At 38.8% G+C, this 24,753-nt stretch overlaps 1 protein-coding gene across 1 annotated transcript in view; it reads right to left on the reverse strand.

Annotated features, from left to right (window-relative positions):
• The window catches only part of SYNE2 (spectrin repeat containing, nuclear envelope 2), a 178,975-nt gene that overhangs the window by 95,129 nt on the left and 59,093 nt on the right, over nucleotides 1–24,753 (reverse strand). The window contains 17 exon segments of the mRNA XM_009891211.1: nucleotides 1,445–1,582; nucleotides 2,132–2,314; nucleotides 2,654–2,794; nucleotides 5,655–5,810; nucleotides 7,395–7,551; nucleotides 8,334–8,599; nucleotides 8,982–9,022; nucleotides 9,025–9,175; nucleotides 9,915–10,059; nucleotides 11,077–11,399; nucleotides 13,146–15,255; nucleotides 16,204–16,469; nucleotides 16,854–17,009; nucleotides 20,757–20,879; nucleotides 22,188–22,349; nucleotides 23,232–23,366; nucleotides 23,834–24,190. Of these exon segments, the coding sequence (XP_009889513.1) occupies nucleotides 1,445–1,582; nucleotides 2,132–2,314; nucleotides 2,654–2,794; nucleotides 5,655–5,810; nucleotides 7,395–7,551; nucleotides 8,334–8,599; nucleotides 8,982–9,022; nucleotides 9,025–9,175; nucleotides 9,915–10,059; nucleotides 11,077–11,399; nucleotides 13,146–15,255; nucleotides 16,204–16,469; nucleotides 16,854–17,009; nucleotides 20,757–20,879; nucleotides 22,188–22,349; nucleotides 23,232–23,366; nucleotides 23,834–24,190 (5,010 nt within the window).

Raw genomic sequence — 24,753 nt, forward strand, 5'->3', positions numbered from 1 at the left:
GGAGACAAAATAAGAGCTTAGTTTGATCCATCAATGGTGAACGTGAAAGTTTCAGAGAGGTCAGAACCAGAAGGAACCAGTTTTAATTTCAATATGTCACTGACCATTGCATATATTCCCAAAAGCTTAGTTCAGGCTAAAACGCTTCACTCCCAAGGGAACTGAACTGCTGCATCCTGCGTGCAGAAAACTGACAGACTGATGCCATGATTTCAAGGGAATCAGTTAGATAAAATAAGTCTACATAAGCATAACAAAAGGCATGAAGAGGAAGATTTCAAACTCAGAGAGAGGTCTCACCCCAAAAAAAGAAAAGTATGAGACCCTGGAGAAGATTCCTCTCCAGCTCCTCTGCCATGGTCAGGCTGACCCCAAGTACATGAACAAGACATGTCAGCCAGACACCTGAAAAGGGTTTTCTGCACACCAGCCTGCCGACAGCTGATGTAACAAAATGCTCCATAAAATATCTGGCCAATTGTGCATGATGGGAAGATTCTTCCCATCTCCTGCAGCTAACTGGATGAGCTTTTGGATTAATTACAGCGAATGTCTTCATGAAGAACAGTGAGGGTTGCAAGAAATGCATGTGATCTACTTATCTCTGTGGCATTTGAAGGAAAGGACTGAATGCATGTCTCAACTCTAACACAAGCCTTGGATGCATTTCCAAATCCACTCGTTTCCCAGCCCAGAACACATAAAACGCTCCAAATCACAAATGCAAGAAACAATAAGCTTTTGTCACAAAAATGTTAACAGATTTTGGAAATCACAATCTCTCCCCATTGTGGCTTCGTGCTCTGTAATGTATCAGCCCAGAACAATCAACTACTTGTAAGGAATTCTTACTAGTTTTAATACAAAAATCGATGTTCAGAGCACCAACTTTCTCTCTTGGCCTAAGCCAAAGAGCAGACGTATAGAAAATTCAAATACGAGATTGCCAGAAATCCTCTTGGCCCTTGCCTGGCCCTGATCTTCCCTGTAATATTAAAAACATTTGATGCTTGAAATTTGTGATCAGAATTACCTTCAAGATACAGTGATAACTGCCTTCCAAACCACAATTCACTTCAAAGTTTCCATCTAACACACAGACATCAAAATACCACTTTACCCTTTTTGGGTCATATACATACAATACAGAAAGAACTCTATATATTCAGGCAGTAAAAACTGGTTATAGCCACACAGTAGAGTAACAGAAGACAATCACACATTTTTGGAAGATAGATGTACTACAGTTCAGCGCTTTCACAAGATAGATATGTCCAACAATGAAAAGTATCTATATTTCATGAGTTTCAACTATAACTATTTTTCACTTAAAGGATTTACTGAAATAGTGAATTATTTATGTCAGAAAGACTTAAGAATGCAAAATTGTGTCTGTGCAGAGCAACCAGTTCTAACAAGACCATATATCTGCATTAACACTTACCTGAAGGTCATCGGTATGTTTGCGTAAGCTTTTTGCAGAATCATTTTGAGCATCTGCTCTTAGCAAGCAGTTGGTGTTTTCTATCCAAACTTTCACATTCTTCAAGAGTTCATCATATTCTTCCATCTTGTTGGCAGCCTAAGAAATGACAGGATTTTACAAAAAGGCACAAATGCATTTCTATTCTCTGTATAGGAAAAATGCATCTATGGACAAGACTAAAACAAAATGGGATGCATTTTCATCAAGGTCAGTTAAATCAGTATGGTGAAATAAAGACCATAATTTTTCTGAAACAGTTTAATGGTTTCAAGCTACCTTCTCTAATCTAAGGTAACTTTGGTGCTTAACGTGCTTACATTTCACGGGAGCATTGTTGCGATTTATATGGCGATGTTGCTTTAATAGATAGCTCATTAGCAGAGAACCATCTCATCGCCCATCCAGGGGCATGAATTCCCCATGCTAATCCCCATCAACCATGATGCAGATCCTTTGGGGTAGCAGCTGGAGGTGATGTTTGACACTCCAGAAACTCTTAGCTACAATAAGCCAATGCACCTACAGCAAGCTTTTGACTCTTTATTCATTTGAGAGCCTTTGATGATGTTTTATGAAAAGCCTTTATTTTGTTTTTTTATAAGACGTAATTTTTTTTTTTTTTAAAACTTTTATGTTCGCATCTACCTTGTTTAAAATGGCAGTTCTGCGCTCGGCAAGTTGTGAGACCTGTTGGTACTGCTGAAGGGGGGTCACTAAGATATCCATCAACTCCTGTGCGTGGCAGGAATCCTGCTCCACTATATCATGCACCTCTGCATCCAGTTCATTGAGTTTGTAATGCCAAAGGTCCAGCATATCCCAGATTTGCTGCATGTGGAGAGAGGGGAAATTAAGTATAAGGTCAGGCTCAAAGATAACAGCAGAGTTATTTGTTCTTCATGTGGGGCATGTGGAATTGCAAAGATTTCGGAACTGATATGACAAGAACAGAACATTCTGCATCTACTGGTGTGACTCTCAGTTGAATAAAATACGTATTTTCCTGTGAGAAAGAATTGGTAAATATTCACCAGCTAAATGCTTGCTTGTTCTCCTTTTACAGACATAAAATGAATCTAGGGCCACTTTACACTCCCACAAACCAGGCTCTGTAGAAATAACCAAAAATCTTTTAACACCCATAAAATATTTTTTTTGCAAGATTACCTTCTGAACTTCTTTGGCTTTTGCAATGTTTTCACTCTTGTGTTGTAACATCTTTTCAATAGCTTGAAGGCCATTGTTAATAGTTTCTGCTTTTCTTTTCAGCACATACTGAGGAGAGCTCTGCAAGATTTCAAAGCTAACCTGTCAAAGTAAAGAGAACAATAGGGGAGATTACAAAGATCTGCTTGTTTCTGTGCACCACCTCACCAAAAATATTAAAATTCTTTTATGTTTTGCTTGATGAATTACTTAAAAACTCATCAAACTACTTAAAAAAAGAGGAATGGAATTACATTTGCAGGGAGAAGCGTTAATGTGAGCAGCTTCAATGTTTGAACATTGTAATGTTTGTTACATGCTGTTCAATAATTTCCTCTCACTTAAAAATCACTGGTCAAGAAAGGCAATCCCTGAAGAAGCAATGACACTGCAACTCCCTGGGTGCTTCGCTTCAACTGCCTTTGTTCTAATCTGTAGCAGAAGCAAATCATACTGAATTGCGCAAAGGGTCACATTTAGATTAGTGCTGTAAGAAACCTAGAAAGACACCTTTATGTCTCAGCTGACAGGTATTACTTCCATGTAAGAAATAAGGGAATATGGAAGTGCACCCATACATAGTGAATTTCTAAACATAAATTTAGAGACTCATTACTAAAATAAGAGGCTCCAAGCCCCATAAAGTATGTGAAACTTAATTTTACTCTGCAGACTCCACAGAAATGAAAAATCGGTACACTGGAGGGCCTGATTTTCTATGTAAAAACTCTCAAGTAAGCTGAAGTTGAGTAATTGCCCGAGCACAGAACTGAGCAACACAGTAAGGTACCAGGTTACAATGGTCTAGACGAAGTGCAGGGAGTGAGAAAGTCCTTGCTCTTAGCCCAAAGTGACGTCTTTTCTTACTAAACCCTGCTAGCTGTTAGGGTCAGCCAAGTATCAGGAAATTGTTAAACCATGGTAAATTCTCTGCGTGCTGCAGCCCTAGGATTTATGGGGCATATACCCATTGCACAGCTTTATGCTGCGCTGATGCAAAAGATTTCTAGATTAGTAGTTATTCTGGTTTGAAGCTCCTTATACTGAAATCCTTTATCATTTTTGTGGGAAGAGGTATTAAGACCATTATTTAGTTAATAAATTATTTATCCATTTTTATGTATTAATTTTATTAACATTATTTATTATTTATAGATTTCAACATGTAGTGTCAGACCAATATAATAATACCCATAAGGTATTGTATTAATAAAATTGCATTCATTAAGATAAATGTATATAGAAAAGAACTACTGTGCTCTTCTCAAATACTCATGCTTATACAAAAAAGCTATCAAGTCCAGTCTGTACTTAATGCCTAAGACTCCTTGGAAAAAAGAACTTAGATTATAATCACTAAACACTTGACCATTACTACTGTCCTGGAGTATACCAAACGTGAAAAATTATACATGCTTGTAGCACTAGTTTCCAAAATAGAAGAGAAACATGTATGAGTGATGAGACACAGTTGGAAACGAGAAAGCAGACCAAGCACTGACTTCCTATTTTTCCTCACAAAAACCACTGCATCTGTCAATGCTCTGGTCATCGGTAGGGCAAGTTTTAATTTCAAGACTTCTTACTGGGATAAATTTATTATATTTTTCAGATAAACTGCATGGGATCAAAAGTAAAAATTATTTTCATTTTTAAGTTAGCAGATTTAGAAGAAAGCAGAATGCCATTAAAATATGACAAGTTAATTCAATTTAACACATGCTGGTATCTCCTAGTATGTAACTAAACTGATCTCCAGTTCCACTAGCATTTCTTTTGTTTCCTAAATGCATTTCATAAAATTCCAAGACAGTTTATATTGTTTTCCACTACCTAAATGTGGAAAGCAAATGTTATCTAATTTCCAGGACCAGTTTTTTCATTCCAACATGTAATGTATGCATTGTAATGCATACAGTAAATGAAAACAGTAAATGAAACCGCAAACAACAAAAAAAAAATCCCCCAAAATAATAAATACCATTTTACTTCCCTTCTCCTTCTCTCTTCTACCCACTTGTTGGTTCTAAAAAGACTGGTTCCATTTTGAAACAGAAACTACAAAGTTAACCAAATTAAAACTAAGCTGCAATGAATACGTCTCTAAATATTCAATACAACGTAAAATGAATGAATAATCTGATGGACGCTAACAAGTAACTGGATTTCAAAATTATTTTATTAAACTTTCAAGTTTTATCAAATTAACTGAGATTTAGCCTTTAAAATTAGCATTAAACATTATTATTTCTGAAATAAGAGAATTAAAAGATTTTTTTTCTTTTTAAAAGGAACACAAATGAATAAATACAAATTGTAATAATTATACCAGGCTAAAATTTGGCTTCAAACTTACAGTATTATTCCATTTTCCTTTAATTTTGCTTTCAGTTAACTGTTTATACCCCCTGTATATAGAAAACATTGTGAAAAGCCGAGGCAATGTTTAGCTATTTAAATACCCTGTCTGCTTTTAAAGGAATGCAACTATGTCCTGAGGGGTGATATAAAGAACCATGCCCTGATACCCTACCATGTGTGCAAACTGGATAAAAAACATCCGATTTCAAAGTCCTCTTTTCACTCAGTTTTGAAAGTATCTTCTCAGTTAAGCTATATAAACTTCCCAATCAACTTTCACCACTAGTTCAGTTTAAGAATCAGACTGGATAGTAGACAGGATCCATATCATATCCAAGAATTTACTGCTAGTGGTTCTGCCTGTCCTCTTTTAACAGAAAATAAAAATATTATATTCACACTGCTTACTGTTCAGTTATTCTAAAAGGAGACAGCTAACATAAGGAATCTTTCCTCACGTGTATATTTTCGCCGAGGAAAATACAAATGAAAATAATCAATGTTTCAAGTTGAAATTTATAGTTACAACAATCATCAAATATTGCTGTACTTATTTATACATTACAAAAAAAGTAAGTAAAAAAATTACATCAACAGTTACCTTTTCTTCTAGGTCTTGCAATACTTTCTTGCAGTCCTCCAACTGTGTTTCGATCTCTGCAGGAACTATTGTATACATTTCCGAATACTGCATCCGGAGTTTCTCCATTATATCCTTTAGAGTTTGACTTTCTTTACCAATCACACTCTGAACCTCCTACAAAATTAAGAATAACTTCAGCAGTTTTACTCGATTTTTACTGAGTGCATGTGCATGTATGTATACGTACATATTTATACATATGCACACAAACATACATACTGTGTTTTATATTTCCTACCACAATTATGGTTTGGAAAAATTGTTTTTGTGATATCAAACCTAATTTGACTACCTCTGAAAGCAGATTAACTTTGAGAAATACTCCCTCATTTAATCAAATGATGCTTTTCAATCTGTAAGAATTAATTAAACTTGATACTACTCCATGTCAGGCAACTGACGCACTGATGTTTATTGACAGGTATAGCAATGTAGTCATATGAAGTGCTCCTAAGATTAAATGTTAACCTTTGTGCTCTCCCTTTTGCCAAAAGTGCATATTCTCTTTGAAAAACATTTAATAGCCAACGTTCATTCCTTCATTATTATAAACAACACAAAGGCCACAAAAAGCAACAGGTTTCAAGCTCAAGTGTCTGCTTTCAGGCAATTATGCAGAGCAGCACAGCAGGTTCCTTTCAAAACAGTAGTTTCCAGTTCTGCATGAAGAATGTAGGTTTTATGAGATAAAAGAAACTTGAACAACCGTCTACAGCCTGTGGCCTAGAAATAAAATCTGATCTAAGTCCTCTTGCAGAAAGAATGAAGAAACTCATTTGTTTTGAAGGTTTTCTAGAATTTCAAGTTGGAAAGTTCTGTTTGTTTGCTTTATGGTTCCTTTTCCCAATGCTCAGCTGTTCGAGAAACTCACATGTAAACTCAAGTTTTTGGGAAAAATGAACTAAAGCTCCTACCAAGCAATGAAAGACATTAAAATTAACACAACTATTTTTTATACAAGACACAGCAAAGAGAGCCCAAATTTGTAATAAACCTTAGTAGGCTAGAATAAATAAATTATAAAGTTCCATAGTTAAAAGATAATTCAATTAAATACGATTAAAAATAAATTTTTATCAATATTTAAAAAATAAGATAGTAATATAAACACAGTGAGACTAAATGGAAACAAATTAAAATAATAAATAAATAAACCCACATTCAGGAAGTGTTAGGAATAATACCATTTCATAAAGTCAAGAATTCAAAGAAGGATAACAAAAATATATTGAAATGATAGAAATGTATAGACTGGGTTGCTGCAGAGTGCTGCTGGTTGCCTGCTACGGGAGACTGTCGTCTTGATCACAATTTGATTTCTAAAAAGCATTTATCGGGTCAACCTCCTGATATGGTACATCAAATCCAGAACATCTGAAACTGCCTTAGCTAGGTAGAAAGGGAGAAGCAGCACAGAATATATACTAAGCAATCTGTCCAAAAAGGCATGCAACTGGCTGTGAATCTCTCTGCAATCTGGAAAGACATCTGTGGCTGCTAATTGGACCACAGAGAGGGAGAGGAACACAAACCAAGGACATGGCAGGACCAGTCATTCTGCTGAGCCAGATTCATTCTCTAAGTCAATGTGCGTATGCACATACTTTGCCACTGATTTTATTTCGAGCAAGTTCAAGCCCCAGCATATAAAAGAACATATTTAGAATGTCGCTACACAGCAACAGTGCCGTTACCAACCTCCAGTTGTCCTGCCTTTCCAGTAGCATCTTGTAATAACAGAGATGCAGCATTCTGTAACGCCTTTGTCACAGCACTTATTTCTTCAGTGATCTTGTTCCTCTCTTGAATCTCAGCTTGTACAGAATCCTTATGGTCTTGAGTCTTTTCATACAACCTATGAAAAATTTCCAGCAAGAATATATTGTTAGACTCTACACTAAGTAGGAGTAATCAAAGAGCATGCTTAATACAGATATTTTTTTAAATATCTAGAACCACATTTGTATATTTTTTTTATATTGTTTTCTGTAACTAAATCTTTGAATTTCTGTCCTTTATTGCCTCAGTTTCTTCCAAAATGAGTCTTCAGATATTGCTAAACAAAGTATGTTTGGTAGACCAAATCAGATAGCATGCACATCTCAACAGCAAACAGAGCTCAAGTTCTCAGAGTCTGAAAACACTGGCTGAACAGAAGACATTCACAAAGATTTCCATGTTGAAAAGCAGGCATGGAGATGGGTGAGTACAACCACAGATTTGCAAAAAAATATTTGAGGCAAATTTTAAACAGTGGCACTCAGTAAGGCGAAAGTTGCACTGTTGCAAAAAGTACAACGTCTGATTTTCATAAGAGTGGAAGACCCACACATCTCATGCAAGTTCACAAGAGCTTGGAGCCCCCAAAATCAACCATCATCCCTTCTGATTCCTTCCACATTTGAACACAAGTTGCAGGCCGCACACGATATAGCCAGGCTCGGGTCTTCTCCCTAACTACTACCTCCCAATGCCCATGCTGGAGACAGCAGATGGGTTAGATGGAGCACTGGTCTGATGCAGTAGGGCATTCACCATCCTTTTAAGTGCTTTCATATACTCTTTAATACTCGATAAAATGTGGTGCTTATAAATAGTCCTATGTCATATCTTCAACAGAAATTTTACACCACTTACTTTTTACAGCGATCTTGCATTGCCTTTATCTCACATAAGGCGGGAAGGGCAGCTTCCACCTCAGTATTTTCAGATATATTCAGGATGTTTCTTATTCGGTGAAGAAGTAAGAGTAAGAGGAGCTGTTGCTGGTTGATGTTTTCCTCAAATGAGTTCACAAAATCTAGTAATTCTACCAGTTCCTCTCCGGTGGCCTTTTCTTTCTCTTTAAGACTTTCTGGCTGTTCTTCCTGGAGCTTATCGAGAATTATTGTTTCTCGTTCCAGCTAAGTAAATAGCATGTCAAAGCATGAGATAAAGTGCTTTTCTATTCCATCACCTTAAGTTACATTATTCATTTACTCATACACATGACTAAGTACTGGGAATTACATAGCCAGAGACCTTGAACCTCTGAAGTGTGCCAAAACATTTGAATATGCTCTAACAAAGAACATAACCACACACAGAGTTGCTCTGGATTCAGAGAATTTGTACTATAAATATCCCCATCATTTCTGACTCCAGGTTCAAGAAATGCTGGGGATAAGTGGCTGATCAGTGGGTGGGAAATTATGTCCTGCACTGATCTCAGCCCTTTACCTGTGATTTTACTGAGGGCCCCATCCCTACCACATTCCCCAAGACTTAATTTGTTGAACAACTCACCTCTTCATTGATGAATTTCAATTCCTGCTTTAGTTCTTCACCGCCTCAAGCAAACCCAGCCAATTTTCCCACAGCACTGTTACAATCCTTCCCAGTGCCCTGTCACTTCCCTTGCATATTCTCATCAGCTCTCCAGAGACCTGCCTCAGCTTCACAAGATCACCTTCAGCTGAGTCAATGTTGGAGACTAAAATCTTAGAGGGAAAATAAACAAGTAAATAAATAAACAAAACAGTCAGAAGTGTTGATGAAGCATTCAGTTACATGATTAGGATCCTCTAATAAAATGGCAACCACTCCATTGAGCTGGTTAAATACGGTTGTAATGACAGAATTCTGCTGGCTAACACTGCAGAGAAAGATGGGGTAAATAAAAGAAGCAAAACGAACAGCAGCATAGTGTGCCCAGGCGATTAGGTTGTTCTCACTTCTTTCTGGTCATTTGGAAGCTAAGAGGAATGAGCAGGAGTTACAGAGATATAAAATGACAAGCCTGTAATATGATGAGTGCAAAAAGAAATGACAGTAAAGAGGTTGGTTATGGCAGAGATCTGGTGGGCCGACAGCAAGACAGTCCTGGGTGAGGAAACCGGAAATTCTCTGATTTTCACTTCTGAGGGAAACCAACTGCAATGTTAGAAATCTAATCATCCTGCATCCTGCAAAGAAGCAATCGGGGATCTTAACATAAATAAAACACTATCTTAAGCACAGATAATGATTGATTTCTACAGCAATAAGATGCACTCATTTTACATGGCCTATTATAATTCAGTCTTCTTATAGGTATATAAATATATCTGTGGCTTTACATATATTTAAAAATATAGGATAAAGAATTTAACTTCTTTCTACTATGATATCATATGGTGTGCATAGCTGCTACATCACAGTTTTGCATGAGCTTTTCAAGTTCTTCAGAGTGTCTCTTACCTTGCTTTCTTCTAAGTGCTCCAAAGCTTCTTTATAAGACATTGGTATTTGAGACAAAGACTGTCTAAGCATCTTTTCCAGTTTGTTAAGCTTATCACACACCTTATCTTTGGTGTTTGTGTAACTTTTGTATTTTTCAAGATACCTGTAGGAAACAATTAATAGACCAATTAAAGTTTGTTGTGGTTGCTCCTCTCTCGAAACATAATGCCAATTAGAACGAAAAAAACCCTCTCCTGAACGAGTAGTCCTTACTATTTTGCAAGTTATCTTCAATTAGCATTTGTTATACACTTCTGGTCCGATATCTGAGATACTTTAGAGAAGCAGGTACAAATGCCCCAGAGGTAAAGAAATATAGGTATGTATATCCACGTATCAGCCATGGAGCTGCTCAGAAGAATTGTATGTCTTGACCTAAGTCTCCATTCTTCTCAGACGTTCACAAAAATTAGCTCCCAGTTTGTAACACACATTCTATTTGTCCCTTCAATGTGTGGTCTGTACAATTCCAATTTCTTATTTCTATATTTTATTATCTCTTTTCTATTACCAAAGCTTTTAAAGTCATCCAATTCTTTGATTATAAAAGCAGATTTTAAAGTTACGCTCAATAGAAACAGAAGCACTAGATCACAAGCAAGCAATTTTACTCTATCTATCTCCCAATCTTTTTCTGTACATGTATTTGAAGGCCCTTCAGATCTCTTTCATACCTATATTTGAAGAAAGGAAACTATGGCCTGTGTCTTGTTTGGTCTTTACTTTCTCAAGCCATAGAATAGCCTATGGAAGACATTCATTAGGGTCCCTCTGAAAACTAGTCTAACCTGCACCAGCACTGAACTAGAGACTGCGGAAATGTGCTTTCTTCTGATTCTGGCACCATATGACACTCAGTTGAGCCCCATACATACTTTTTGAAAGATACTAAAAATCACTGCGTTGTAAATTATTGCTTATATGCTTATCAGTAATTTTCTTTCCATTATAATCGCATCTGGGAACAACACAAATGCTTACAGTTCTTTCTGCTGAATTATCTGGTTCATTCAGAGCAGAAACAACATTGCATTTATTATCAGTCAAATTTGTCATAATACACGAGATATATATATATACACACATAATAACACGATCTAGGAAGATCTCTTAAACCTACCTCTGTTCATCAGCTTCCTTTCTTTGAGCCTTCTCCCTTAATGCCAAACTCTTATTCACTAGTTCTGTTAAAGTGTTTTCCAGACATATTTTGTCTTGTGGTTTCACTAGATTTTTCAGCTTGGAGTACAGGTTTTCTATGTTAGCCTTTGCAGAGTTGAACTCTTCTTGTTTCCATTCTGGAGTCTGGCAGTCCTCCTCTGAGCTACCAAGCCCTGCTGCAGCAGACTTGACTTGAGCTTCATAGTCCTCGAGGAACCTGGCAGCCCTATGAACAGCCTTGGTATAATGCTCACCAGTCTTACATGCCTCCTCCAGAGCACTCTGAAAGTATTAAAACAAAGGAACAATCAAGAAAGACTGCTGTGCTCCTCTGGATCACCAGATGGTCTTCTCAGAATTTCACACCTCGTCTTTGAGACCAGTGCTCCCAGAATTGGCCTGAGGAGGTGAGGGAGGACACATGGCAAATGCACTCTGCTACCTAGGGAGTCACAGAGCAATGCTGTAACCTATGGGTTGATTGCCCTCAACCATAGGAACGCAGGTTATGAGGAAATGGCCAATACTGGAAAAGTCCAGAGAGAAGGACGGCAGGACACAAGAGCCGTAACATCCTTTATGGACATGGCAGTACACATCCTGTTCAGACAAGGAAAGCCCACACATTGATGCTTTATTTTGCTCCAGGGGATATCTCCACTATGACCTGACAGACTGCTTCTCACTAAACCCTCTTCTCTTATGTATTTATATACAGAATGATGTGTTACTTTGCCAGCTCTTGGATTTCCACAGGGCAGAGAAATTTTGCCATCATGCTTCCCACACAATACCCAAACAGGGAAGATGAAGCACAGCCAACCAGGAAATCTGGCAATAGGACCATAAGTCCATCAGGGATGCTGTGTTGCTCCCCATTATTAGCTACTACCTCATATTTCCTCGTTTGTATCCATTAATCTCTTGGGCAGTCAGGGCACAGGTCTTCTTGAGCAGGACACAATTCCAGAACCTCTCTGCTATGAAGGTTACCACTCTTCTGGTTTCCAACATCAATTTATTCACTAACTCTCTCTCCTTGAATTAACACTGCCCTTTAGCTTAAGGAGTCCTTTTCCTTAAGGGGTCTACCTCCAGCCTAATTACATTTCTCAGCTAGATTTCCCACTTGCCCTCAGCTCGCCAGTTTTATTAACTGCCCTCAATGCTCCTTATCCCTCTAACAGCATCTGTTCCAGTTTGAGCGGACCTTTCCTGACAAAGGTATCAAGAATCAGGTAGGTCTTCCAGCAATGCCTTGTCAATGCCTTATATACTTGCATTAAAGACTTGGACTGCGGTTGCCTTTCCTTTGCTCACCCTCCCTGAGGCCTGATAACACTAGTCTGACCTGTGCTTTACTCTCCTTGATCATTCCCAACTGGTAAGCTTTTTCTTTATGGTAGAAACAAGGAACTTTTTCATCATTGTCACTATTGAAAATGTTACATAAAATCAGTCCCAAGAATAATCCCAGGACATTTGCACCCAATGTCTCTTCAGCTCAATATTTCAACACACCCTTCTTCTTCCTCCCCTTTACCTTTCTTTTCTTGTGCCAATCCCCATTGCTTGAAGTTGCACCAGGGGAGGTTTAGCTTAGACATTAGGAAACACTTCTACACTCAAAGACTGGAGCAGGCTGCCCAGGGAAGTGGTTGAATCACCATCCTTGGATGTATTTAAAAGCCATCTAGATATGGTGCTCTGAGCCATGGTTTAGAAGTGGGCCCGGTAGATTTAGATAACAGTTGGACTTGATGACCTTAAAGGTCTTTTCCAGCCATAACGATTCTATGATTCCATGGTTATAATCAAACTGAATACAACTAATTTCTGTGTATCCTTCGTTTCTCATCATGATTCCCATCATATCTACCAGTGCAGACATGATGATGGGCCAATTTAGTTATTAGAATAAAAGGAGGATATATGTCATGAAAATATAAACACTGCAGTCACAGACAACTAATATAATCATTGGGAAAAGACATACGGCCATAGCTTACTTTTATTAAATATACTTACAACACGGGCAGCAATGTCTGTCTTTAGCTGTATTTCATGATCTTGCAGTGTCTCTAATTTTGCTTCTATTCCAGCAACAAGAGACTTTTCTTCTTGGTTTTCCCTCTCTTTTTCCATAATACATTTAATATCAGAAAACTTTGCTTGCACCATATTCTGAATTCCTGCCCATCGCATTTTGTCATACTGCATTACTTTTATGTCTATCAGAAGTGGCTGTTGAAGCTCTAATTGAATATGCTTTATGATGTGGAATATATGTTCTACTTCATTCTGGATATCTTCCTTGTTTGCACACTGGAGACCAGAGACCAAGTTTTGAAGAAACTGACTCAATTCCTCAACATCTTTCTCCATGCTCTTTATTTCTTCCCTCTTAGATTCTCTGAGTGGTGTATCAAAGACCTCATTTTTGTATATTTGATTTGCTACCTCCTGAGTTAAGGACAAGATTTGCTGAACTGTGTGAAACAGAATCTGCGCAGATATAAGATTCTCAGCAGGAGAAGAACTAGAGCTATCATTCAGGATGTTAGCTTCTTTTCTTACAGTGGATGTCACAGACTGGATTTCATTTAGTAAGGCTTGAATCTTATCACATTCCCTAACAACATTATCAAAGCCTATTATCTTCCCTTTAATGTTATTTTTAATTTTAAAAAATTTAGTTTGCAATTCATCTAGCTGCAGTGAGTCCCATTTTAGACCTACAAGTTCAAAGATTTCTTTGTACTTCATTATTTGTGACAAATTGGACTGAAAAGCTAATACTTTTTCTTTAAGTGCTTTGCATTTATCCTTCACTTCCTGCTTGGCACCTAATAATTCATCTTCTTCCAGGTTTATTTCACCATAGTGTAGATCATTAAGATCTTGCTGCAATGTAGTTATTCCTTCAGCAAACTCTCTGTAGACAGATATCTTTTTTTCTACTTCATGAAGTTTACTCTGAATTTGCCTCTGTGTCTTTCTTGCTCTATTCTTCAGACTTCTTAATTGATCAATCAAAAACAGTTGTTCAGACAGGCTCAGCTCCCCAGCTGTGACCTGACTCTCTTTACAATGGGATGAGATAAGCCCTTCTATTCCCTGTATGTCCTTTGAAATCTCCTGTAAAATGGCTTGTTGATTGATTAATTCTGACCATGTGCTGGTTTGGTTCATGTCAGGCCTGGCAAGCATCTCAGCATTTCGAAGCTGACAGTGAACTTTTTCTACTTCTGCAATAAGTCTTTGCCTCTCCTCCAGCTGGAGCTCTAGTTGCTGTAATCTTTGAGCTGATTTTAAAACAAGAGCCTTGTATGAATTCTGCAATGTTTGTAAAAGGAAGGTCATATCAGAGATCTCCTCTGGATTCAAGGTGGGAACGATGTGCTGGAGCCCATAATCCAGTGATACAATCTCAGGCTCTCTGTTTAGAACTTCCGTGCTCATCAGCTGACAACTTCTGATCTGTGATTTAACATCACTGGGGAAAAGTGCTGCTTTCTGATCAAGAGAGGACAGTGAATCTTTAACCCATGAAATATTTTCTTTCAGCCTTTTCATCATTTCATGTTTCATGAGAGCAGGACCAGTGATCTGAACACCCTCTTGAGCACTTTGTTGTGGTGATAATGCTTCCAATTTGCTCTGCAAATCATATATAGAGTTCTCCAAAGCTACCTTCTCTTGATCACTCCAAATTCTTTTCATCTGCAGCTCAATCCTTCTTTTTAATAGAGAAAGACCATGTTTAATGTCCTGTAGCTCTGTGGTCCAAAGTACAGGGTATTTGGCTTTACCTTCAGATGAGGAATGTAACTCTGCTTGTAAATACTGTTCTTGCATCAGCCTCTGAATATCCTGTGCTTTATTCATAAGCAGGTTAAATTCATCGATTTCTGCCACAACTTGATCGTGTTTCTTTTGCACTGTTTGTTCCATGTGTTGCCACCATTGCTCCAGTTGCCTCATTTGGCTTTCGGTTAACACTTTATCCATGCATGTTAAATGCTGAGATAAACTTTCTTGCTGAGTTTTCAACTTGTTTAAGACATCTCTTTCTTTTCGTAAGGACTCTATGCATGCCTTAATTTTCTCCAGAAGAACTGTGTTGTTCATAGGACCCCTGCCAAAAATATGAGTAGTGTTTAAAAAAACCCACCTTCTAAAAACACCTTCTAAAACATTGCCTAGACACATTTTTAAAAGAGAATTTCACTGTTTAGAAAACAATTCACTCACTTTATTCACTTAAACACACGTATCTCAATATTCTCTTAGAAATCTTCTAACCACCATTGCAGTATTATTATTTCTTGATTATCTGTGCAGCGTTAGTTATTTCTAGATACCTTTGCAGGAACGGCAATTCATTCAAGATTATTTTGGAGGCATTTATCTACTTATCTTTTATTTCCAGGAGTATTTTGAAATTCCCACCTAAAATACATTTAGCAGCTAGATTTTTATACAATTTTTTTCAATCTCTGTGCTGTACATTAACAATTTTATAGGTTATTTTAAAGATTTTCAAATTATTGTGATACATTATTGTGACCAATAGTTTAGTACCATATGTTGAAGGCTAATTCATAAAAGGTACTAAATATTTTGTGTGAGTTGGTTACCTCAGAATTGGTACTGTAAACTTATTTATTGCCACAGCATTCTTCCTATCAAATAAGGTTAATTTTCAGAGTAATGAGATATTTCGCTCAGAAAAAACTTAGAACTGAGTCCTTAAAGAAAAATTAATATTTCACATCTGTGATATTTTTGCAAAAATACTTTAATATGGCTTTTAGATAGGTTTTTAGCACAGCAACCATTTCTTTGTTTTGCCTAAAAATAAAAAGAGTAGGTGTTGCTAAAGGATAGCAAAGAACCACCGAAAATGCTTCTGTTTAAGGATGTTTAAACTTACAAACCTATGAGACTTCTCTTGCTACCTAACATTAACAAAACGGATAAAACACCCTATTTCTTGACTGAGCAATATCAAAGTATGGCACAAAATTCAGTGTAGGACCATATTTTTTCTGTAACCTTAACAGAAACCCTCAACTATACTTACATTTTTATGTTATCTTTTTCTGTTGACAAATTTTTCATTGAGGACTGTGCAGCAGAAAGATTTTTCTGGTACTCATTAATTAAACAGTACTGTTGTTGCTTCACTGCCTTAATAGCATCTACTTCTTGAAGCAGCCTGTCCCAGCAGGGCACCGCAGGCTCTGTGGTTTGCAGCTCTGCTCTGTTTGATCCTGTTGCATTGGGAAATGCTTCTTGACTATGACACAAAGATTTTGCTTTCCACGTTTCCAGTTCAGTTTGTAAATTCTGTAATCAAGCCCACCACAGAGAGAGGAATAAAAGAGGATCTTAAACACTTTCAGCTTTCAGCACAAAATACAGTTAAATACTGATACATCTACAAACACATGCTTGCTCAGTCACGTGCAAATGAGCATGCATGCCTGTGCACATCATGGAAGCACACATGCAATCATAGGTGTATCTACTACTACACTCTAGAAAAGCGGTACAAAATATGGTATTTACATGGACATATTTGCATTAAGGCAAGGTGTTTGTAGATTACATGGCAGAGAAACTGACTAATCGTAAGACTATGTGAAACAATTTTGTTTTGCTCAAGTGAATCATAATTCTGTAAGTGCATCACTACATTAACAAAGAGGAATGTCTTTGCAATTTCCATACCTCTAGCTCTTTTAGTTGTTCATTTATGCGCACGATATCCAGTTCAGCCACTTCATTTTTCAGCTCATTGACCTTTTGTTCCTCTTCAAAATATTCAATGTTTACTTGCACTCCAGGAAATAGTTCGTTCTGGACAACCACTTCTGCACCTGCGTCCTACAATGTGAAACAGGATTCTTATTTCTGAAGGTCATAAACCAACAGGTTTTCTGACTGTAACACTTTGCTTCACATGTTTAAGCCATGCCTAAATCCTGCTGTGGCTTCCCCCACAGCCTCTGTGGGTCAACCAGGACTGAGACTGGAACCCCCACCTCTGCAGTCACCCTGGCTTGCCAGCACTGCTTAGAGAGCTATGAAATTTCTGCTCATTGTTTTAAGTTTGAAACTCTGACGTCCCCACCATCCAATGACATCTCCCTGCACCCACCTCTGCTACTGACAAATTCGCAGGATATCCTGTCTTCTCCCCCTCCTCCTTACACATTCATGGATCTTTAACTTCTCCTCACACCCACATTCCTTCTGCTCAGCACCTGCCTTGATATACTGCTTGCTGTGTCCTTCACCATGACCATCTCTCTAACTGTTCTTCACGGGGCAACTCACGCATGAAGCAGCTTGGCTGTGACACAAAGCCATGGCTGCTCTGCCACAAGTGCTATCCGAAATCAGGGGTTAAACGAGAGCATTAGGGAGCGATGTCTCAAACTGGGTGGGGAGGAAGGGAATGGGGGGGTCCAGAGACAGTCCCCGGCACTGCCACCAATTCCCACAATGACAGAAGGACAAGTCATTTTGGGTGTGGCCAGGTTTAACAGCCCATCAGCTGAGCTGAGGTCACTGTCCAAGTGGATGCTCTTAACCAGTTCAGATGTAAAACATAACCCTCTAAATCACCTTCAGCTATTGCATACAACAACATAAATTAAATGTCACAGGCTTATTGGATCACATGGCGACACCTTAAAAATCTTTCTGTGTTTCCCTTTGCCCACTACCTGTCTATATCTGGCGTAAACTGTGATCTGTTCCACGTATAGACTTTATGTGAGCAAATGCATACAAAAATACAGATACGACTACAGTGTGAGCTTCTCCATGGTACAAACATATAAAAGGAGCAACAATAAAACATTTGTGTTTGATAAACTTACTGTATTGCTACTTTAGGTACTATTGTACTAGGCAGCAGCCAGCTATCCCTGCAGTCATATCACTTGTAAGCTGTCATTGTCATCTGTCTCTCTGTGGATCATGAGCTATCCAAAATATACCTGCTTCCAAGTGTGGAAAACATGTACCACATTCTAGACATTATCAGAAAAGAATAATTCAATTTATTTGAATTCAGTCAATACTGAAGGGGACTACTCATGAAATAGTCAATCAGAGAACTTTTCTATTTCTCTGTGTACACATCCATAATAGTTGTATCAATTCAGACATAAGATTTCATCTTAAGAGACTCTGGAGTGCCTTAGAACTGAAGTAAGCAGAAAAACTCAGCTAAGCTATCACAGAGGGAGGAGGAAATCCACTTTACCAGATTGAAATATAAACGCATCAAAACACACAGAAAAGTAAGTGTCCCGACACTAAGAAAAACCTCAGGATTGCTGTGTACATGTCTTCCATAGTAACACCCATCTACAAGAAGGGCTGGAAGGATGATCCGAGGAACTACAGGCCTGTCAGTCTGACCTCGATGCCAGGCAAAGTTATGGAACAGATCATCTTGAGTGCCATCACAGGGCACGTACAGGACAACCAGGTGATCAGGCCCAGTCAGCATAGGCTTATGAAAGCCAGGTCCTGCTTGACTAACCTGATCTCCTTCTATGACAAGGTGACCCGCTTAGTGGATGAGGGAAAGGCTGTGGATGTTGTCTATCTAAACTTTAGTAAAACCTTTGACACCATTTCCCACGGTGTTCTCCTGGAGAAACTCTCTGCTCACAGCTTGGATGGGCATGTTCTTTGCTAGGTAAAAAAACTAGCTGGATGGGCAGGCTCAAAGAGTTGCGGTGAATGGAGTTAAATCCAGTTGGCGGCCAGTCACAAGTGGTGTTCCCCAGGTCTCAGTATTGGGTTCAGTATCGGGTCCAGTTCTGTTTAATATCTTTATCAATGATCTGGCCGAGAGGATTGAGTGCACCCTCAGTAAGTTTGCAGATGACACCAAGTTGGGCAGGAATGTTGATCCGCTTGAAGGTAGGAAGGGTCTACAGAGGGATCTGGCCAGGCTGGATCAATGGGCTGAGGCCAGTTGTATGAGGTTCAACAAGGCCAAGTGCAGCGTCCTGCATCTGGGTCACAACAACCCCATGCAACCCTATAGGCTTGGGGAAGAGTGGTTGGAAAGCTGCCTGGCAGAAAAGGACCTAGGAGTATCGCTCAACAGCAAGCTGAATAAGAGCCAGCAGTGTGCCCAGGTGGCCAAGAAGGCCAACAGCATCCTGGCTTGTATCAGAAATAATGTGGCCAGCAGGACTAGGGAGGCAATCGTTCCCCTGTACTTGGCACTGGTGAGGCTGCACCTCGAACAGAGGCCCCTCACTACAAGACAGACATAGAGGTGCTGGATCATGTCCAAAGAAGGGCAGCAAAGCTGGTGAAAGGTCTAAAGCACAAGCATTATGAGGAGCAGCTGAGGGAACTGGGTTTCTTTAGCCTGGAGAAAAAGAGACTCAGGGGAGACCTTATTGCTCCCTACAACTGCCTGAAAGGAGGTAGAGACATAGGTTGTCAGTCTCTTCTCCCAAGTAACAAATGATAGGACAAGAGGAAATCACCTCAAGTTGCACCAGGAGAGGTTTAGACTGGATATTAGAAAAAATTTCCTCATTGAAAGGGTTATCAAGCATTGGAACAGGCTGTCCAGGGAAGTGGTTGAGTCACCATCCCTGCAGATATTTAAAAGATGTACGTATGTGGCACTGAAGGACATGGTTTAGTGGTGGACTTGGCAGTGCTAAGTTTACAGTTGGACTCCATGATCTTAAAGGTCTTTTCCAACCTAAATGATTCTATGATTTTATCATGATTGCGTTGTTCTTTAAATGTTTTTCAATAGTACTCAGTATGATCTTCTCCATAATTTTTCCAGGAACTGAGGTTAGACTAACAGGTCTGTAGTTTGCTGGGTCTTTCTTCAACCCATTCTTGTAAATTGGAATAACACTGGCTAGCTTCCAGTCAGCAGGGACCTCCCCAGATTCCCAATACCTTTGGGAGATTTTGTTGGGGTTTCCAGTCAGAGCAGATGTGCAAGTCCCAGGTAAGACCTGCCAATGGACACGTCAGCTGTGGACCTGCCTATAGATTTAACTGTGAAGATTAGATTCGGCCCCACCTTCTATTTAACAATGTAGCGACCAAGGATCAGCAGACACGGGGCACTTGTGATGTAACATCCTTACTCTTAAAGAAGAATAGACTTAGTAATGTCATTTACTAAGGTACTTTGTTATTAATTCAGCTTGAATTCATTATCCTTTCTCTATTTTATTTAATTTATTTTCTTATGCTGGATCACCCTTGGATTTCAGTTTTCTGATCTGCCTTTCTTATGATGGCAGACTATCACAGCTAACTATAATAACATGAAAATAAGTTGTATTGACTAACAATTTAAAGAGAAACTCTAAAATCATAAAATAAAGACTGATTATGATGGCTCTGAAAACCAATATTGCCCGTTTGAACAGATCCACTGAAAAATACAATGTGGCTAGCACTTTGGATAAAGTTCAAAACTACCACGGACATAAAGCAGAACTACACAATCGTCTTGATTTTGATGCCTCTTCTCTTATAACAGAACTTCAGCTGAAGCCCATGCAGAAACAAAAATTCAATGACCCTGACAAATGCATCTTTAAATAAGAGAATATGGGTTACCTCATGTGCAGAAACTGGGGAATTAGAATCCCCAGATTTCAGGACTTGACTCTTCTGGCACATTCTTTGATGAACCTGCTCCACATCTTCTCTATATGACTGATTCTTGACATCATTAGGTTTCTCCTTTTGGTGTAAGAAAAATAAAAGAAACAAGTAACCAAAAAGCCCTAATCAAACCTTCTGAGTAGTACTTACAGTGCCTGAGATGACAAAGTTACGAAGCCCATAATTATAGGTATACGAGGAAAACCATGATTCTATCTCATAATTTATTGTGGGCAAGGTTATGGCAAAGGAAACCATTTAGAAAAAGCAGTGCTGTAATTTTGTTACAAAATTTTAGAAAAATTGCAGATGGCAAGTGTTCTTCCTCTGACCTACGCTGTTCATGTTTCGTTATTTTAAGCATGGACCTTGAACTGTGTACCCCTAGACACAGTCTTGAACATATTTTTTAAAACGTTTAGCTTTTTCCTGGGCTCCAATCTTGTACTTGTACTGTAGACAGAGTCTGGGGTTAGACACCCAGCCAATTCCCAGACAGGATATTCCTCTGGGCAGCCCAGGGATTTGCTGTATGTACGTGCTGAGGTATTTGCTGACTGCATGTTCTGCCTGAGTTTGCTTATCATCTGGGGACACAAGAAATACAACAGCCACCTACACTAAATAATGGCAAATCCTTAACGGCATGACCATGGTGGAGAGCACAGCATGAGGGTCCCATCTGTGTTGCACTGATATCTGAGCTAGTGGCTGCAAGTCAGTTAGGATACGCACTGAAAGTACCCCACTCGCAACCCGGAATGAACAAATCTACCTCAATTCTCAGCAAGCTCATGAGTGCACACTGTGCACCGTATTGTCACAACTACACTGCTTTCAGCATCTCACACAGTTCGCTAAAACTGAAGGTCTGAGAAGAGTCCGGCTCTGTCTTCTCTATAACACCCCTTCAGGGAGGGGCTGGCAGCAAGAAGACAAGACTCCTGTCAGCCTTTTCAACTCCAACAAGAACTTAGCCTCTTCCACTCATTACAGCTCCAGTTCCTAAACGCTGCTCTAGTTTGTTGAAATTCCTCTTGTACCAGGGTGCACCAAACAGGACACAGCATTTCAAATACAGCCTCGTATGTGCAAAGTAAATATGCAAATAAGAAATCTAAATAAATGAAAGATGCTCAAGCAAATTAACAGTATTCAAGCAAAATGGTAAGACTTCACAATACCTCCAGGTGTCTTGGAATGCAACATAATCTGCAAACCACTTTGTGGCAGCCCAAAGTAATGAAAAAAAAATCCCTCCATGCTAATTTTAAATGTACAGGAAAGGATTGAGAGAGGTAACGCATACTAAGTACACAGCACATCAGACAAAAATAGGTCAGTGTAACTTGAGGTTTTTATTATAATCTCATGTCTAGTTACCTCTGCTGGATGGGTTTCCTTTCTCGTTTCATCACCTTCAATACCAACACCATCTTGATGCCTTTCCAGTTCTGCCTCACCACCCTGAGCCATGTTGTCCAGAATGTCCTCTTGGACCTTATCATGTTTGTCCATACCTGGGCTGTCTTTATCAGCCTCCCCCTGATTTGAAAAATACAAAATGCTTACAACCAGTAAAAGTCCAAAGATCTAAGTTTACTAAGGAACTTCACATTCCACAAGATGTCTACGCTATTTTCAGCTTAGCTTAACGAATGAAGCAAAAGGCTGAGGTAACCCAAACCCAGAGTCTCTTGGAAATGCCTGCTCAGATCAGTTTGCTGTATCGGGACCTTAATCACTACGAAAGAGTTTCAGGACAAACCAAACAAGAGTAAGTGCTCACATGATTTTTAATACTGTCATAGAAGTTTTTGCTTAGATACATTTGGCAACTCTAACTATTCATCTTGCTCCTTCTCCTGGAATCCCAGTATGGATGGTTTCCACTCTGATATTCTGATGGCCATCTCTCCCAGCGACTGTTATCACCAATGGTCAGGTCAAAGAGAGCATTCTCCAAATCGTTCCCTCAGCTTTGCACACATGAAGTAATTTACAGTGTGAACGTCCTGAGGTCCCCTAAAGATCAGTTGTTCCGGGTTAGTGACCTCTCATTACCTACCTCGTGTGTGTGGGTGACAAAACCTGTTGAAATCACAGGTATGTTGCAGGTTTTGCATCATGGAGAAAGTGGGTTCAAGCCCTGGGGGGTTGTAGAGATCATCACATTGATCTCTTGCACATTCCACATGAGCAAGGCCGAGGGGATGATTTGGAGAACATTATTTATCATTCCTTTCATCAGATACAGAAAATATGTCTCTGTAAGACTACAAATTTTAAGGAATTACATATGCATTTCTAGGGAGCAGACACACACACACATTGTCATGGTTTGGGACAGACTGGCCACTGAAACGAATGACAGATATAGACAGACAGATAGATATTGACATGTATTAGAATGTGTTTGTCAGGCACCTGAACAGTCTGCCCCAATCTATCTTCGCTTTGACGGGTACCCTGTAGTAGGCTGTCTGACAATACACTGCTTTCCTCCAAAAGTGGATCATTTTGCTTCTCTTTCTCTGATGTATTTCCATTTACATCCTGACCCTAAGAGAAACGATATAAAAGAAAACCTGCTCAAGTGACCGTAAATGTTGTATTTTAACATTAGATCTCAGAATGGCAAAAATTATCTGTGAAAACAAACAAGAGAAATATTGTGCTGCAGTTCTAAACAAGTCTTACTGGTTTAAGAGAAGCTCTCAAAGTTCTTTGGCAGAGGCAGAGCTTCTCCCTGTGTGTCCTGTCCAAGGATACCTGCTTTAATTACATACCAGGGAAAGCTATACACAAGTTGTGTTTAAATGGAAAACTTCAGTTTTGAATAGACATTATTGGCTTGTTACAGACTTGTTATAAAAAGTTAAGGGAGTTCTCCACATCTTTGATTTATACACATACATTTACAGAAGGCTTAATTTCAATGAAATTAAGGATGTAATATACAAAGGGCATTTGAGAGACAGATATCAAACTAGTCTTCCACTGTCATTACTGTCAACAAATATACTCACATCACACATTTCCAAAGGCTCCTTGAACTCCACTGCTGTGGGGCTCACTTTTGCAATGACTGGAGTATCAGAAGTGATCCGTATCTCTCTCTTCAGCATTGTATCTGCCTTATCTTCCATTTGTATTTCATTACCAAACTCATCTTTTAACTCAAGGGCTTCACCGAAAATATTTTCCTGCTTTTGCTTGACATTTTCAAGTCTTTCTTCCAGACTCCTGTGTTCACTCTGAAGTGTTTCTATCTCATCCTTAATAAACTTCTGTCCTGGTGAAGAGGTGTTTTGTTTAACAGTTTCTGCTAAAAACAAAATCTTCTTTAATGTGTCTTCGCATCGACTAAGAGGTGCTTGTTGTTCCTTTAAACACAAAGAAAACACTTTATTGACAAGTATCTTCACTCAATATACTTAATGCTAAGATCTAAAGTCAATCACTGAAACCATAAATATTTGTTGTGAACAACAAACTGCGCTGAAAAGTACATGCAGACCTACGTGCTGCAGAAAGTCAAATACTAAACCAGTAATTTTAGTCAGCCATATTTGTGAACAGAGGACACCTGAAGCTATAAACATTATGACAATGGTAAAATAATCAGTTAGTATGGTGCATAGTGATCTTTCCAAGTTCTGAATAGAAAATCCCCTCCCCTTTCTATTCCTTTTTACTTGTTAGAGGTATAGGAAATTCTGGAGGAAGGAGAATTGCAGTGTTCCATATCTGAGCTATGTTTTCAGCTTTCAGTAGCTCTCTACGCACACATCGACAAAACTGTTATCCATTCTGCCAAAGAATGTCTACTTCTGCATGAAGGACGCTTCTAAAAACTGAACTTGGCTCACTGACATTTGCCTAAGCTTTCCACTCTGGCTAATTTAAGGACACTTACTAACACCAAATTTAATGACCTCTTTCCTCA

Source organism: Charadrius vociferus, unplaced genomic scaffold (genome assembly GCF_000708025.1).
Source record: "Charadrius vociferus isolate BGI_N301 unplaced genomic scaffold, ASM70802v2 scaffold308, whole genome shotgun sequence".
Taxonomy (NCBI): Eukaryota; Metazoa; Chordata; class Aves; order Charadriiformes; family Charadriidae; genus Charadrius; species Charadrius vociferus.